General features: G+C 46.5%; 1 protein-coding gene across 1 annotated transcript; it reads right to left on the reverse strand.

Annotated features, from left to right (window-relative positions):
• Positions 1-714: 714 nt before the first annotated feature.
• CHRNB3 (cholinergic receptor nicotinic beta 3 subunit) lies at positions 715-13,997 on the reverse strand. Its single transcript, XM_056513658.1, has 6 exons — positions 13,771-13,997; positions 10,222-10,373; positions 9,136-9,180; positions 4,647-4,756; positions 3,542-4,424; positions 715-2,244 (listed from the first exon to the last, which is right to left on the reverse strand). The coding sequence occupies exons 1-6, from the start codon at positions 13,823-13,825 to the stop codon at positions 2,110-2,112; spliced, it is 1,380 nt and encodes a 459-aa protein (XP_056369633.1). The 5' UTR covers positions 13,826-13,997; the 3' UTR covers positions 715-2,109.
• Between the last annotated feature and the right edge of the window lie 3,388 nt (positions 13,998-17,385).

Below are 17,385 nucleotides of genomic sequence, written 5' to 3' on the forward strand. Positions count from 1 at the left end.
CTGCAGATGTAGCAGTGCCAGACGTACCAGATGCAATGCTAGGAAGACTCAAGGCCAGAAGCCATGCCTGTGCAATTTCCATACATCTCCAACACATGAGCTCTGCTGATCTTCCCCAGCACAATCCAGAAAAAGCAGCTTGGCATCAGACAGAGATGTGTGAGACAGAGCCATGTGTTGCCTGCGGGTGGGCAACGAAAGTGTTGTGTGGTGGAGGCAGGACCATCTGCCAGCTGGACACCTGAGCCAGTTGCCCAGTAGAGGAGGTTGTCACCTGTCACAGAAACAGGCAGTGCTCACAGGGAATACCTATCACTACTGGAGCTCAAGAGTCTGGAAGTACTGGAAAGAAGAGCTTCCTGGCTCTTTTCCTACAGATATTTCACAGTATTAGGGGAACAAATACACTTTATTCAAGAAGAGAGAAGTGACTGATAGAATGGTCAATGTGTATGAATTTTATACCAGTATCTTATGCTAAGACATCTCTCTGTATATGCTAAACTAAATTAGTTTATTCCAGCAATATACTAACCACATCTGAATGCTTCTTGCTCAAACTCACATACAGAGCTAAAAAGTAATGAGGACTTTCCAAGAATATGCCAACCCCTCTGTTTGAATAGATTTGGGACAAAATTTTTTAAATGGGCTACAGTCTGTCTTTGTTGACAGCAAATCAACAGAAAACCCCAGTGTAAGACACTCCAAGAATCATTTATTAAATCTTAATCTTTATTAATAATAATTGCACAAGTGAACACAAGTTTCTGTATTGACACAACATGATAGGATTACTCGTGGGAGTCTGGTGTGGCATGCACAATCCAAGTACAAGAACACCTTTCTGTATTTTTAACACTTTCTAACCTCCATCTCTAGGGAGACAGTTTCAAGACTAGCTAAAACTTTAACACATATTTAGCTTGTCAAAAATTGGATCTCCAAATCCCTTGCTAATCTTGAAAATATTTGCAAGTTATGAATAGGATTTTCTCAAGCACGCCATGCTGGAAAATACTGCCCCAGCAAATGTGGTGAGAGCTTTATTCCTGTGTTTAAGAGTTTTACCTGAGGGTTTTCCATCACATCTCAATTATTTAACACTTTTAAGAGCTGCTTCTAATCATGCAAAAGGATCCCCTGGTAAATGAATCAAAGGAATGAAATTCTGAATTGCCTAGGAAACACGGACAAGCCAACATCCAAAAATGTATCTTCCTGGTGACCAACCCACCCCACAGCTCTCAAGAGAAATACCATTCCTGCAACAGCCACAACTTTCATCTGCCAAAAGAGATGTCTGCTGCTTCCCTCCAGCTGAACACTTCAGGAATGTCACTGTTACCCCATGGAGGAGCATAGCCACCTTCACGTAAGTGATATTCCACTTGTGAAAAAGCAGGTGAAGGAATAATAGTTTCTAAATGTGCAGCATGGGGGAAAATCGTCACTTTGTCAGCCTTCTAGTACATTACACAGCAGCAAGCAAAACTGCAAATAATACTGAAAATTGGGCAATACCTTGTATTGGGCAATACCTGATGGCTGAGGTGAGAGACCAAGTGTGCACACCATAAAGGCTGGTAGCAGGTAGACAGCGGCAGATTCTGCCCCTGTCGAGCTGATCCTGCAAGGTGAGGCTAGAGAGTCAAGGTTTTGAGCATCCCATCTAAGAAGATTTTATACTTTTCTGATGCACATGCGATGCAATTGCCAGTTCTGACATACACATAAAGCAACCTATAGACACTTAGTGGTTTTTGCTTGGAAACACAGATGAACTGAGTAGAGACTTCTATTTCCAATTTTAACTACTAATCTTGGCTTTTATAGTAATACAACCAAGCTAACAATAAAATAATTAAAATCCAGTTGTGCAACCTCAGTTCACTTTAGGCCTTGGCTGTGCACTAAGGTCTTCTCTGATCTCAGCAAAATCTATAACTGGTACAGTTATGAGGATTAAAAGCCCTGATAAATGCCCACTGTTACCATCACATTCCTCATTCTTGCTGCTGCTTTCTCTCTTGTACAGCAGAGGCCAGGCTCCAAGGCACCACCATCCCTTGGCTCTGTACTTGCTGTATGTTACTGCAGGAGTGTTTTCTACAAAGTGTTGTTCAACCACATCCGTAATGCAGGGGTAAAGATGAGAACTGAACCCGTCACTGACACCACCAGAAATAACCACAGGAAGATCCGATCCAGGACTTGAGCGACAAATTTCCAGTCTTGTACAACCTGGGAGGGACAGAGGGAGGATAAATATAAATAGTAACAAGCCTGGTAGTGTGTTGATACTGCTACATATATTTCAGCTCCCCAAATCTGGTTTTAAAATTAGAGGTTTGTAGTATGTGGTAGCCTAAAACTAACAGAGATACTTCTTCAGAACTCATAGCTGCAAATCTCTCAAACCCCTAAAACAATTCCATAGTTCTATGCACATGGTGATGAGACTTCCTCAGCCTGCACAAAAGCTTTTAGTGCATATTTAGTTAAGTGCATATATGAAAATTAGCCTTGAAGATGGCTTTACAGTGAACTGTATTTCTTTTTACAGATCAGCATTTCCCTCTAAGTGCCAGGATGAGGCTCTGGCACATCACTTGGGCACAGGCATTGATTCCAGTACAAGCAGTATGATTTATTTGTATCTACTTAAGTGATTTGTTGACTCAGATTGGGTACACTCAGGAGGGGAATTTTGAATTGTGAGTGCCTGCACAACTATGCACACACAAAAGTGCTATTTATTAAGATAAATAAATAGCACTTTTTATTCTCCTTTTTATTATTACAACTTCAAACAAGTTTCAGTCATGGAAAAGTGTGTGTTCACATACTATATGCTTGATTTACTGCTCTTCTTTCTGCTGTAGTCCTCTCAGCACAGTTTGAACAAAGCTCTAGCTCTTGCTAGGAGGGTGCTAACAGAAGTTTTTCCAAATGCTGCCAGCTGCATTGCTCTGCTGTCCTACCCTTGCATGAGCTGCATTGTTTGCAAACACAGTAATTTGCCCTTTTAAAAGCCAGGAGGCTCATTGAGAGGTGAAGGATAGTGGCTGGGAGCTAATCTAAACAGGTGCTAGTGAAAATCTAGAAGACCTTCACTCAAAACAGAGCAGCTATGCAGTGCAACAGTATGTGCTGGGAGGCCAGGACTGACACCTGGCAAATGCCATAGAACTTGCCCATGTGAAAGTGTGAAAGTTACGTTTTTTGAGCATATGACGGTGTAAAGGCTTCCAGGTTTATGTGTATCTCAAACTTACAGAGGACAAGGTTATTAAAATAATCCCAAACCAGGAATTCCTACAGCAGAGGCTCCTGGAATCTCTGAAGAGCAGGGACTCTCACAGAACAATACACTTCTCCTTGAAGCTATGTGTTGTCTCAAGAAACATATTATTTATCAAGGTCTGAGGGAGAATACATGCCAGAGGAGAGCAGGAGGAAGAGGCAAAGGGAAAAGCATGCAGAAAAAGAAAGAGTTTGGAAGCCATTGCTGTCAAGGAAATGCCCTCCCTCTACCTACCTGTCTGATGAAGTGCTCCTTTTTAACGTGCCTGGAAATGTACCGAATGGAGTCAGCTGCCTTTTCCAGAAAGGCAATAACAATTTTTTCTCCGTCTTTTGCTTGCTTGTACTTCTGCTTCCCCAGAAACTTTGATTTCGAGGTGGTTCCCTTTTCTTCAGTCTCTGAGAAGGAGTAGCGATCTACATGGCCCTTCATGCAGAGCAGACGAGGCAACTTCTGGAGAAAGAGCCTTTTAACCCAGGGAGCCATGGGGTGGTAAGTTGCTGAGGATCGGTGGTGGACATTGATAACAAACACAGTCACGATGATGGAGAGGGTCACAAAGATCATGATGAAGAGCAGATACTCACCGATCAGAGGGATGACTTTGGAAGAAGAAGGGATTATTTCCTCAATCACTAAAAGGAAAACAGTGAGGGAGACTAGAACTGATGTTGACAATGAAAGCTTTTCTCCTTCATCTGAAGGCAGGTAAAACACCAGGACAGTTAGAAAAGACAAGCCCAAGCAAGGGATTATTAAGAAAAGAGTGTAAAACAGTGGAAGGCGCCTCAACACAAAGGAGTAAGTGACAAACGGGTAAGAGTACAGCCCATCCCTCCTGTTGCCTTTCATACCTTTGGCATTTAAGATCTCCCACTCCCCATTATCAAAGAAGTCTTTCCTGTCTACATTTTCATCCACTAAAATCAAGTCCACCATATTGCCATCGTATGTCCACGACCCAAACTTCATGGAGCAGTTCTGCCTGTCGAAGGGGAAGAAGGTCACATCCATTGTGCAGGAGCTCTTATAACTGGCCGGTGGTGTCCAGGTCACCACTCCATTGTACTTCACTATGGCTTTGGTCATCAGGGATCCCTCAAAACGTCCGTCAGCGCTGGGAGTTGGACAGGAAGAAACAGTGCCACGTTCAGGACTGTGTTTGCCCCAGTCCTACCCCATTTCAGCTCTGCTTTCTACCCCTCACCTGGAGCACAAGGTGCACAACATTCATGCTGCCTAAAGAAGCAGCCTTCTGACAGCACACACAAGCCTCACCATAGCTAACATGCCTTGCCCAAGCTCTGGCCTAAGCCCAGAGCCAGGAGCCACTACTCACTTTTCAAACAAAACAATGTCTGGAAGCCACAGAGACTCAGAGGGGACCCGGATAGCAGTGATGCCACCGTATTCATCTGGATTCCAGGAGAGTTTGTGGTCGATCCATTCCTGTAACAAAACAGCAGAGTCCTCTGCCCACTCACATGCAGCAGCTTCTTTCCTCACCCCACATGCCCCTCAACCACTGCATGCACAGCACTGTGGGCACAGCCTGGTCTGAGGGGCTCAGCTGCAGAGAGGGTGCCAGATGGGCATGGCTGGGAGGTGTTAATGCCCACAAGCACTGCCCTCCAGACACAGGTGAGACCCAAGAACCCACCCCTAGGCTGGCCACCTCAGGGCCAGCACTCCTGGAGAGCACTTGACTCTCACCTCACTCACCACCCTGCACAGCCCACCTGAGAGTATTCTAGAAAGAAGGAGCCACTTCCCTTTAGTGCAGCAGCTTTCCTTCCCTCTGAGAACCAGTCCAAGCTGGTTTTGGCTAGCACAGACCCCATGGACCCTAGGTGGTATGGGTACTAGCACTCAGACTAATAGAGGTGGCCTTAATTCACTTTTCAGTCAAGACCTGACCTTTTTCAGTGAATTAAGTACAACACCTAATATCAGTACACCATCCTTGCAAAAACCAGTAAGTTGGTCTCTCATCAGAAAGATCTGCAGACTATTGCAGGAAAAACAATATGGTTCTTTTGTAAAGTATTTGATTACAAAGACAGGGAGAGTTCTCTCAATTTCATCATGCTGAACTTAGAAAAATTTTTGTCTCATTTTTTTGATTTTCAGATAGGGAGATCATAACAAAGTGGCTCCAACAACCTGGAGATTTCCACAGAAAAGCAATGGAAAACCAGCTCTCTGACCCTTGTTCATTATTTATGAGGATATTCATTTGTCCACAGAAATAGCAGCAACATGATGCAAGAGCTGTAGACTGTGGTCAATACCACGTGGAAGATGAACAAGTTTCCATTAAGCTGCAGCACTAAGAGATCTCCAGGGATGTGGAGGTCTCAGCCTTCACTGGGCAATTTCCTCCATGACTTAAGGATGAACCAAAAAAAGCAATACTGTCTATTAATTCTCCATATTGTTCCCTTCTTATTTCTTTGATTCCACATGCTTTTCTCAGCTGTACCTAGAGACATTTGTTATTGTTCAGGTGTGGAAAGAGAAGAGGGGCTGTTGCTGTTCATAGTCTCAGCATCAGGGGTAGAGAATGCCACTTTTAGCATTAACTTTTCTGTGAGGATGGGTGTCTGAGAGATGTCTCCAGCAGCCTAGGCTGTTAAGTGGTCTCAGTCTCACCTACGTCCTGGACATTTCCTTAGTTATAATGGGGCTTAGGCTTGAAACATACATCATGCAAGGGGTCAGTCCGGGCTGAGGAGCAACCAACACAGTTATCTTGTAGGCTTCACTAACACAAGAGCAGCAAATACCCTGTGAGCCACCTAGAGACGGAACCATGCCTCTGGAGCTGAATTGCAGCAGCCCCTTGGCCGGGTTGTTTGCTCCATCTGCAATACTCCTCGCTTTCCCCGGCCCTGCGTTGATTTCTCTCCCAGTTAAAGTGCGCTTTCATGTCTGCAAGGCAAATGGTTGTGTGTTCTTACTAGAGCAGAAAATGGGTTGTGTGCAGACTTTGAAGATGAGCAGTTAAAAACAGGAATCTCCCTGTGGGCTGTGCTGACACAAACTGTAGCAGGAGATGCATAAGGCTCCTTCCTCTCTTCTCCCTTTCTTCCGAGCTGCTCCAGACACCACAAACACTCTCTCCTTCCTCCAGTTCTGCCAAATTCCCATTTCTGTGTCGTCATTGAGGGGTTTAACCCACCACCAGTGGAACAAAAAACACTGCATCCAGATCCTTGACCCTTACTAGTAGACCCCATAGCTTGCCTGAATCCAAACACTTTCTCAGGCTCCTCTGAACCTTGTGTGTCAGCCTGCTTGTGCATCAAGTCCTACCATCTAGAGCATCGGGATATTTGAAGGTAGCAAAAAAAAAACAATAAAATTGCTTGTGTTTAAGCTTTGTTTATTCAAGCAAATTAACACTCCTGCTAAGAAATTATGAAGGTGATCAGGAGCAATCAGCATGGATTCAATAAAAGTAAATCATGCTTGACCAACCTGATTGCCTTCTGTGATTAAACAACTCCCTGGATGGACAAGGGGAGAGCACTGGGTATTGTCTACCTTGACCACAGCAAGGCTTTCAACACTGTCTCTCACCCAACATCTTCGTAGGCAAACTCAGGATATTTGAATCAGATGAGTGGAAAGTGAGGGGAATAGAGACCTGGCTGAGCAGCAGATCCCAGAGTACCCTAATCAATGGCACAGGGTTGAGTTGGAAGTCTGTCACTGGTGGTGTCCCCCAAAGTTCCATACTGGGCCCAGTGCTGTTAAACTTATTCACCAGGAGCTTGGATGAAGGGGCAGATGCCTCCCCAGCAAGTTCCCTGATGACACAAAGCTCAGAGCAGTGGCCAATGCCCCAGGGGCTGTGCAGCCCTTCAGTGAGACGTCCCTGCTGGAGGGATGGGAGGAGAAGAAACATCTGAAATTCAGCAGAGGCCAGTGCAGGGTCCTGCACCTGGGGAGGAACAACCAGCTCAGGCTGGGGGTGACCTGCTGGAAAGCAGCTCTGAGGAGAAGGACCTGGGGGACCTGGTGGACAACAAGCTGTCCCTGAGCCAGCAGAGTGTCCTGGGGACCAAGAGACCAATGGGATCCTGGTGCATTAGGAAGAGCATTGCCTGCAGGTCGAGAGAGGTGATCCTGCCCCTCTGCTGTGTCCTGGAGAGGCACATCTGGAGTGCTGTGTCCAGTCCTGGGCTCCTCAGGACAAGAGAAACAGGGAGCTCCTGGAGCAGGTCCAGTGGAGGGAACAAAGATGATGAGGGGACTGAAGCATCTCTTCTACAAGGAAAGGCTGAGGGAGCTGGGTCTACATGAACACACAACTTCCACAGCAGGGCACCTGAGTCAGGCACAGGTGTTTAGTGCTCAGCCTGAGCTCCTGAGGGTACTTACACATGTGAAAATCACAACCTGTGCCTCATTTCCCACTCCCTGTCATTATCTTGGGCCCATCAGATGTTCTCAGCCCATCAGATAGAGAAGCGGTATAAGAAACAGAAACAACTCCAGAGAGCCCAGCTCTGGGAAATCACAGCACTGAGTTTCCCTGAGGAGCTAAAATCTGGGGATTCCACAGGTTTCCAGAGAAATCAGTGTGTCTACAGGGCTTGGACTTGCAGGTGAAGGTGGGTGCTACAGCCTGCAAGGAGTGTGGGTTGGAATGGATGAGGGCAGATGAGGGTCCTTTACAGGAGGGCTCTGCTGTCTGCCAAGATGGATACTCAAAGTAAGGCAGCCAAGATGTGACCTTGTGCACAAAAGGGGCTCTACAACTGCAGCTGATGGTGGGGGAATTGTAATACTGCAGATAATTCAGGGCAGGTTCCCAGCAGCTGCGTTTGGATCAGAGAGAAATTTCTACAGTAAAAGGGGAAAAGCCTGTCTTCCCCACAGTGAGGTCAAGTCTGAGCTTTTCCCTCCTCAAGGGAGAGATCATCTTGACACACAATATTCACACTAGTTTTAGGGGTCTTTCTCCAGTCAGAATCTGACACTCACTGCAGCAGGACCCAGACTGAGACAAAAAAAAAAGTAAAAAATTTCTCATCCACCAGCCCAGCAACCCCCAAGAATCTTTCCCCATGGCATGATTTCAAGTACTTTTTGTTTTTTATGTCCTCTGCCTGGGATCACCTGACATCTTTACAGATACTTACAAGGCTGAGAGACTTAAAATAATTGTCACAAGGTCAGTAAACTGGTGCAGTGTAACCTAAACCAAAAACAGTGTTCTTCAGGAGAGAAGAAGAAGAAAGGAGACCTAACAATTCAACTTGCACGTTTCCTGTACTTGTATAAATCACTATCAGTTCCAGAAGCAATTTTGATAGAGAGATTTGATTCATTAGCTACAGCTTTTAATGGGAGAAGGTCTGTGGTGTGTGTGTAACACACTGGCCTCTTCTTTCTCTTCACATGCTGAGGAATGAGGAAATCTATCCGAGGCATCACTCTTGGCTTAGGCAAGGGAGACAGTGCTTGTGTGACCTCTAAGTCTGAGACAGGATAGTCCCTCAGGGCCCATACCACATCCCAGGGATAGCCACTGCAGCACCAGCTGTGTTGCTTCCCTGAAATACAGCTGGCTTGAGTACACAGCTGGGGTGCAGGTCAGGAGACAAGGGCACCCTCTGTCCCAAAGGCTGACCTGCCTGCCCTTCTGTCTCTACATTTGCTGATGTGAGAAGAGTGAAGTACAAACGTCAGGGTAGGTATCTTGGTGCTGGCCACTCAGCATCATAAAAAGGGATGGATGGCACAGCAGGCAGGCTGATATGGCTACTGAGCTCAGCAGTTCCACGTGGGAAAGGGAGGTCTGATGTGGTCTGATTTACCTGTTTCAGCCACACGTTGGTTGTCATCAGCTGGTTCTTCTCATCCTAGAGCGACACAAGGGAGAGAGGATTGCAATTCCAAAGCAGTCATTAGAAACAGACCCTGTGCCTGCCAAGCCCAACCCTGTGCTGAGACCAGGAGATCCCTATGGTCCTGTTCCCCCATAGGCTTGGGCTCTTCAGTCACTGCTGAGGGAAGTTGACTGACTTTCTAGGTGCTGTTCCTGCTATGGCTGGGAGCTCCTGAGGCTGGAAAACTGAGCTCTGGCATTTCACAGGAGCTCAAAGGAATCACATGCCAGAGACCCAGGGTGTGGCAGGGCTCAGCCAGCCAGTGGTATCAGGTCACACATGGCTGTGGGCTCACAGCATGGCTCATCTCTCAGCACTGCTCTGCCCGCAGTGAGTTTAGAAAGATACAAGCTGAAACCTTGTCCTAAATATGTGAATAAAGCACAAAATTAGAGAGTGCCTTCCACAGCACAAGGAGACATTACCAGGGGGTGGGGGATATAAGGAACACACTGTTGTGTGGGTACCTCTGGGCAAATTCCACTGTGCATTGCAGTGGAAAGAGAAGGGGAAATTTCCACATGGCCAGAAACACAGGATAATCTATTTTGCCTCTAGAGTTTTATCTTAGTGACCAGATGGGTCAAGACTTAAACTACTTTTGGCCTCAATGCAAGTTTGCTTGGAATTAATAATATCCAACCAATTCTGATATTTTTCTCAGTCCTCTCATTTAGCTGTCTTGTCATTAAATTGCAACATAATACATCAAGGACTGTCTGGCATGGGTTTTTTTATTAAAATCTCTTGGAAATTAGGCCTTACTCCCTGAGAACAGCAGGGAAAAAAGGACCATCAGGTTTCCTTCAGAACGAATGAGTCCTGCAGTCCATGCTGGGGGCAGGAGGGAAGAAGTTTGTATCACCAGCACCATTTCATTCTCAGTGTTTTGCTGCCCAGCTATCACTGTGCATTTCTTGTGTCAGGAGGCAAAAGCAAATTACATTACCAGTCTTCCCAGGTGGAGGCACAACTACCTTTATGGAAGTGGTGTTTTAGTAACACAACACTTACCACATCCACAAGCTGTGATATCTTTAACCCAAAAAGGACTTTGATGGTGTCATTGGAGTTTTCTACAGGGCGGACCCATTTCTGATAGCCTTCAAATAAGTGCTTAAGGAGTGCATCCTCATTTTCAGCAATGGAACTGAAGGCATTCACATCTGGAAGAGAGCAACACTGAGTGCAGGCATTGCCAGAAAGCAGACATGGAGAATGCAATGATGTGAAGAAGTGAGGCAGAGCAATGATGTGAGAAAAACTCACATCTGGGAATTCAGGAATTCAGATGCACAGAATCTCAGCAGAACCAGGGCAAGTGAATGGAGAGGCAAGATAGCCCAAGGCCAACCCACATTAAAAAAAAATAAATCATCAGACCAGACCAGTGATGGCTTTGTACTAGGTTTATGTTTCCTATGGCCCTTTTGCCACAGCAAAAAGAGCCCACAAGGCAATAGGAGCTGGATGATGCAGTCAGGGCTAGATGTGCCAGGCGAGCACAAAGACATCATGCTCTGTACCTGCACAACTTGTGACTCCCTCAATCACCAACACAATGCTCCCTCTTCACCTTGCTACCAAGAAGGGGTAAGGGCATTCAGACCCTCCATCCTTTCCCAAAGTTCAGCCCCAGTCCCTGTGACATTGAGGTTCTGAAGTGACCTCCATCTCTTCTCTTGTGCACATACACAGCAACCACGGGTGAGAAGGATTTTAGCTCTCTTCAAAGCCACCATGGAGGAAAAAAGACTGGCTCCACACAGGAGGGATCACAGCCAGTCTTGCTGTGTCTGCAGTCAAAAGGGACCTCACAGGACACTGTCCAGGGCCCAGCTTGTGCACTGCCAGCCCAGGGTGAGCAGAACATCAGTGCCTGGCTTGCCAAGCATTAGTTGCAGGAGGGGTCTGCAGGCAGAGGGTCATGGCCCATGGATGGTGCCACAGCCTGACAGTGGGAGAGCCCTGGAGGGCACAGTCAATATGTGTGGAGACCCAGAGAGGTTTTCCCAACTAGGGAACGCAACCCCTGTTCTGTTCCCTAAATCAAGCCTGGGCCCTCTCCCTGTCCATCAGCCTTTCGGTCACTCCCACCCTAATTCCCTGTTAGCCCTTTACCCTGACCTCACCCTTGTGCCACCCCATGTCCCCTGGTAATTGGTTGGTCCCTGATGCTCTCCCTGCCCTGCCTATCCCATGTACTTCAGCCTGGACCCTGTGAGCCCCTTTGCCTTTGCTCCCCGAACGCTGGACAATGCTGAGCAGTGGCTGAAATAAACATCTCTGTAAAACCCTTGCAAAGGCTTTTCCTGTTGATTCACCCCAAGCAACATCTAAATGCAGCAAATATGCACACACAGTGTGCATCAATGGTCAGAGGTAAAGCAGCCCCCAGCAGAGTCCCTGTGCACATGGAGAGAAAGGGCATTCAAACCCAGCAGCCTCTCCAGAGAGAAAAATGGAGGCAGAGGGTCATGCTCTGCCCCTGCATGGAGGAAAGGATGTGACCACAGACCACTGCTTCTGCCCATGTCCTCTTCCTCAGCAGCTGCTGCCCACCTCCTGAGCATGATAGGCTGTGCAGCCTCCTCCACCTTGTCAGGGTCTGTTTGAGGCTGCAGACAGCGCTAGACCTGGCAGCAAGCAAGCTGAACAACTGCCCAAAGCAAAAACCTGCTCTCATAGCACAGCTTTTCATGGGACAAAATCATTCTTCATTGCTGCCTAGATCCTCTCAGGATAGCACAAGGTCCAGAGAGCACTGGCATTCCCCACTTCCAGCCATAACAAGATACTGTTCCTCTTTGGGGAGCTATAAACCCTGAAACCTAGTGCTTGCACTCACAGGATAACAACTTTACTGTCGGATGTTCTAGCACAAGCTGTGTTTGTCCTCTGTAGCTGGAACACATACATGGTGGGGTTACCAATCCCTGGGCAGGTAGAGGGAGCTTTCACACTTGTTTCCACCTGCTCCGTTCCACAGCCAGCACAGCTCATGAAGTTGTCAGCACAGTTCATAGCGGTCCTGTGGCCACACTTGGTCTTGTCACTTTGTCACAAGCTCTTGTGGTCTGCTATTTCCACAAATGCCCCTTCTGCTTGTTCCAGGGTTTAATCTCACACCAGAGCTGATCCTAACATCAGTACAGCAAAGAAGGACAGAGTCTGCAGTCTGTCCTAGGAAACTAGATTGTCTGCCCAAGCATGGCAGATGGGTATTGCATCTGCAACCAAAGGAAGGGAAAGATCACATTTCTCCCTCCTCACTACCTACAACCTCAGAGGTCCAGCTCCCTGAGATATGAGTCTCTGCAGAGACTCTATCTCCTAGACATTTCACCTTCCCTTTAGGAGATTCATAGCAGTATATCATTGTTAAAAACAGGAAATCTGACAGAAAAGCCATTGAATAGAAAAATCCATAACCCCAAAATATGCAGGATCAAAACCAGGTCTGTCTTAATTCCAGAATACGCTGCTCTGTTTTTATTTGAGTATGACATCCTGCACACATACATGCAGCCACACACCCTGTGTCCGTGGATGTGTTAAGACCTCCCTCAAAAGAAAATAGTGCCATTTCACAGCTCATATCTCACATAAAGTTCAGGTAGCTAATGCTCCAAGCAGGTATGGAAGACAAAAAGCTGGTACAGCTGGGTTTGGGGCTGGATATGTTGAATCTCATCTGCTGAGGAAGCTGCAAAAAGGTGAAAAAGACTTGAGGACTCTCACGAGTAAGAAAGTCAGAAGGAAGAATATCGCTGTCTCTGTAAGACAGTACTTGCACAAAAACAGTTTAAAAGCAGAAGTTATTAATGAGAAATAAGAAATATCATGTGGGAGGATAGCCTAACAGTTGCTTTCACCAAGGCTCCCATTTTATGATTAAGTAAGATAAAGCCATGGAGAAAACATTGAACAAAGTAGCACTGCCTTTGAAAAAAACAGAGAAGCAGCCATAGGACAGATACATCCCTGAATCTACCGTATGATGCACTGAGAGGCAAGAACTGGGGAGCCCTGTAAGGTTAACGTGTGTTCAGGTACTCAAGCACTGTATGCCATCTCCCCCTGCACCAGGTTCTTGTCTCTCTCTGTGATCTGTCCAAGTAGCAGCTCCCCACAGGTGCAGAACAGGAGTTTTGGGGCAGAAAGTCTGCTAAACACACGTGCAGAACACCCCAATAAGTACAGAAAAGACACTTAGCCTTTTATCAGTTTGCCTGAAGCATTTAAGTTTTTCTCTTGGTGATAGAAGCCTCCCTTAATTCCCTTTAGCAGCCAAAGTTGAGTTGAGGATTTTCTGTTAATTTCTAGCCAGCAATTGCCCCACCACCAGTTATTAAAATCTAGTTGTCAGACTGACCATGGTTGCAATACAAAGCAACTGATACAACCCTCTTCTGCTGCTCACACAGTGTTTAAAGGATGACCAAGGGAAGCCAGCACTCGCCAGAAAGCAGCCCCTACCCCAGAAAGCACCAGCAAACTGGCCAGCAGAAAAAAACTTGAACACCTGCAGCTCAGCTTGGAAGAAGAAGAAATGACACCTACCTGAGTGGCTCAGGCACAGCACAAGGAGCACCAGGCAAAGCATGGGCACCGCCATGGCTTTTCCTTTAAATCTGATCTTCTGTTTTCATAAGCAAATCGGTCTCATCTCTGTAAGGGACTAAAACAACCTAGCTAAAAATCTAAGACAGTTGAGTCTGCAAGGCAAGGCAGCATCTTTCTAGCCTTATCTTTCCCTCATTATGACGCTTGGCAAATCACACTTCATTGATTTTCAGTCAGCTGTCACGTCCCGTAAGCCTTGAACAGAGCTCTGGGTCCTAAACTCTGACTGATCTCTTTGTGGCAGTATTTAGGTGGCTATAAGCACTGCAGCCTAGGAGTATGCAAGTCTTTCAAGGAGGCAAATTATCTTTTATTACACTGCTAATTAAGCTGGAAAAAAAAAACAAAACAGGCTGCAGTTCAGACCCAAAGATAAATTAGATGCCTCTTTGCTCCAACTGTATTGGTTGATCCAATAATAGAAGCAGACTCCCTACAGACCTAACTTAGCTTATTCATTTTTCATGCTACACTTGCTTTTCTGGAGCTATAAAATGGATTTAGAGGGGAAAAAAAATCCCAGTAATATGTAAGTGAGAAAACTATGCTGATTTCTAAATTTATATCTCATACACAAAACATCACAGACAGCAGCACAGAAATGCTTGCACAGTAGTATCCACTGGCACATCTTAACAGAGCATGTTGCCTGAGGGTCTTGTGCTCAGCAATGGGCGTGAGGATTATTTAGCCAGTTCCTCTGCAGTCAGACCTCTGTCAATCCCCCCCAGTGACACCTCACACAAGGCTCCTTCAGAAACCACCAGAAATTGGTGATAATCAAAAGGGATGCAGGTTTCTCTTTTCCATCCCCCTGACACTCCTCTGCTGAAGGATACCATGGTCTTCTCTGATTTCTTCTCAAATGAGAGTTACTTTGGCATATCTCTCCAAAGAGGAACTTTTCTCCTGAACTTCTCAAATTCAAGGAAGAGGCATGCAAAATTCTTTTAGCTTGTCTCCAGACACAAAATTCTTCCTGCTTCAATTACTTCTTGCTAGCTATTCAATTTCTTGCTGACTTTTGTATGGGAAACCTGGTACACTTCTTGCAGTGGCCCAGATTTTGGTACAGTCACAAGATCTGTGATTCAGATTTGCCTTATCTAAGGTCCTCACAGAGGATTGATAGCTGGCAGCTGTAATCTTATCAGATTATTCAGCTTCCTGTAATGAAAAAGTTGCCATTTTAGTGTGGTTCAAAGTCACATTGCTGCTGCAAGCAACATTCTTGTCCTGCCAACTTATTCATGCTTCTGTGGCCTTGCAGCCTACCTCATCCTTAGCTCTCAGGCAGGCCACTGGCAGCAACTCAGTGCGTTTGCTTTTCCCACTACTGTGCTACACACAAGAAATCTGCAAGGGCCCTTGCTAGCTCCTCCTAGCTCTGCCCTGGTCACCCAGCAGGACTAGAGGAGCCGCTGGCTGCTTCTGCACCTTTCCATCTCAGATGCAGAAAGCCATGCAAGAACACAAGTGCTACCAAAAGACCATCTTCAGTGAAGTGTACTTTCAACCCCAGCTGCTGTAACTTCTCAGTTTCCCTATTAGATTGACAGGCACAAGCACACAGCTTCCTGAGGTACACAGGAAAGCTCCTTTTTTATGCCATCTTTAAGAGAACAGCAGTCATTTGGCTAGAGTGGTGGGGACAGACAGCACCACAGTCTGCCACAAAGCTGAGTGGGGACTAAACATAATCATTCTGTCTGACACAATTTTTTCTGCAACCGGGTTACCCTTTAAAGTGCTCTCTGCAGATTACCCTATACTTTCTATCATGTCTGTGGCTCTGTACAGGACTCAGCACCCCCAGACATCATCCATAACTTCGCTTCATGACTGCAAGCCCCAGCCTTTGCCCATTGACACCCCTGATTATAGTTACTGCCTGAGATTGCATTCAGGCATTGCTCTGTTAGACAATATGGGAGACACTTGTTTTTCACAGAGCTTTAACACTCTGCCTTGTGGCAATGGAGCTAATTTATTATCTGCCTATAGGAATATGTTTTTTGCTGCTACATGATAGTTGCTTGGAGGGAAATATGAAGTATGGTAGCATTACTATTGCCCCCACACACTGCCTAGACTCTGACAAGAAGTAAGGACCAGGTCTGCCTGGCCATTGGCTTCCAGGGTTACCAGACAGCCAGAGGAGAGTACTGGAGAAAGAAATTCTGTTTGCCTGCTGTTTTCTGTTCACAAGTCTTTACTCAGCTGTGCACTGCAACATTTTGGAAAGGAAGGTAGCATGAAAACTCCATTTTGCCAGACGGGCCATGAAGCATGAGGTGCATCCACCCTGAGATAGCAAATTAATTATTGGGCAGAACTCTGCTTGTGGCAGTGCTTGAGTGGCTATTCTCTGTTGAGAAAATATCTTTGCTTTTCCACAGGTTTCACCACATTTGTAACTAATATGAGGCTGCAATTCCGGGCTGCAAAGAGCCAGGTACTGCCTGGGCACAAGCAGCACCGGAGCTGGGCCTCACCTTCTAGGCAGCAAAATTACCAAGGAAAAAAAAAAAAAAAAAGAGAAGTCTATCTAATTGCACAAATCCATCAATTTGCATCCGCATGGTTAATACCAGCAGCAACTGAAAACTTGAGGTTAGGATGGACAGTCCTAAGCCATGTTACCTGAAGACATCATGCAGTCAAGCATGGAAAACACAGATTCCAGGGGAAGGTGACAGTGCTGGCTGGCAAATAGAGGGTAGGAAACCTGAACTAAAGTGAGAAGGATGGTGAAGAGGAAGGCCATAGAAGGGAGGTGCTCTGAACCAGAACTGTGAGGCTTTGTTCCCAAAACCCAGAGCCAAAGTAGAGTTTGCCATTCTCCTAGGTTTGTCAGCTCCAGAAAGGAGAAAAGAGAGGAACAAGAGACGCTCTTCAGGCAGACATATTTTCTCCATCCCAAACACATTTCAGCTTCCCTGGTTCTTGTAGGTGAAATGCAAGAAGCCAAGGAAGGGCACACCTGCAGTGCCAGGACTCGTGATGGAGCCAGGCTGCCCAGAGCTCCCAAGGGAGGATTGAATCCATCTTGTACCATTAGGCATGAAACTGGAAGCCAGCGGATGAACACCTGCCTTTAGGAGGAGCAAAATGGGGTGGGAAAGGGCAGAACTCCAGGAATCTCGTCTTTGCCCTGACACTTCTCAGGTCCTTTCTGATCTCAGTTCTGGCAGCAGCAGACACCTCTCGTCACTAGCAGCTTCTCATCTCCACTGGGCAAGAACAGAGCTGTTTTTAGCCAGCTCACCAGCAATTTTTGCAGCATCAGGCATTTCCATGTGCCAGATGGAACAGTTCGGAGCCAACCATCCACCTGTCCATACACCCTGTCCGCTCTTCTCCAGCTTTCTGTCCCCCCAAACACCCTCCTCCTTCTTTCTCTCTTGCTTACCGGCCCCACCGAGCAAACCCCACTCAGTCTCTCCCGGGCTGCCTTTTCCCCCTAATCCATCCTCCTGCTCCCATTCCAGCAGGAGCTGGCGGCGCTCCGTGCCGTGTCCCAGCTCCCCGCCGTGGCTGGACGCGGGCAGC

The sequence above is a fragment of the Oenanthe melanoleuca genome, chromosome Z (genome assembly GCF_029582105.1).
Source record: "Oenanthe melanoleuca isolate GR-GAL-2019-014 chromosome Z, OMel1.0, whole genome shotgun sequence".
Taxonomy (NCBI): domain Eukaryota; kingdom Metazoa; phylum Chordata; class Aves; order Passeriformes; family Muscicapidae; genus Oenanthe; species Oenanthe melanoleuca.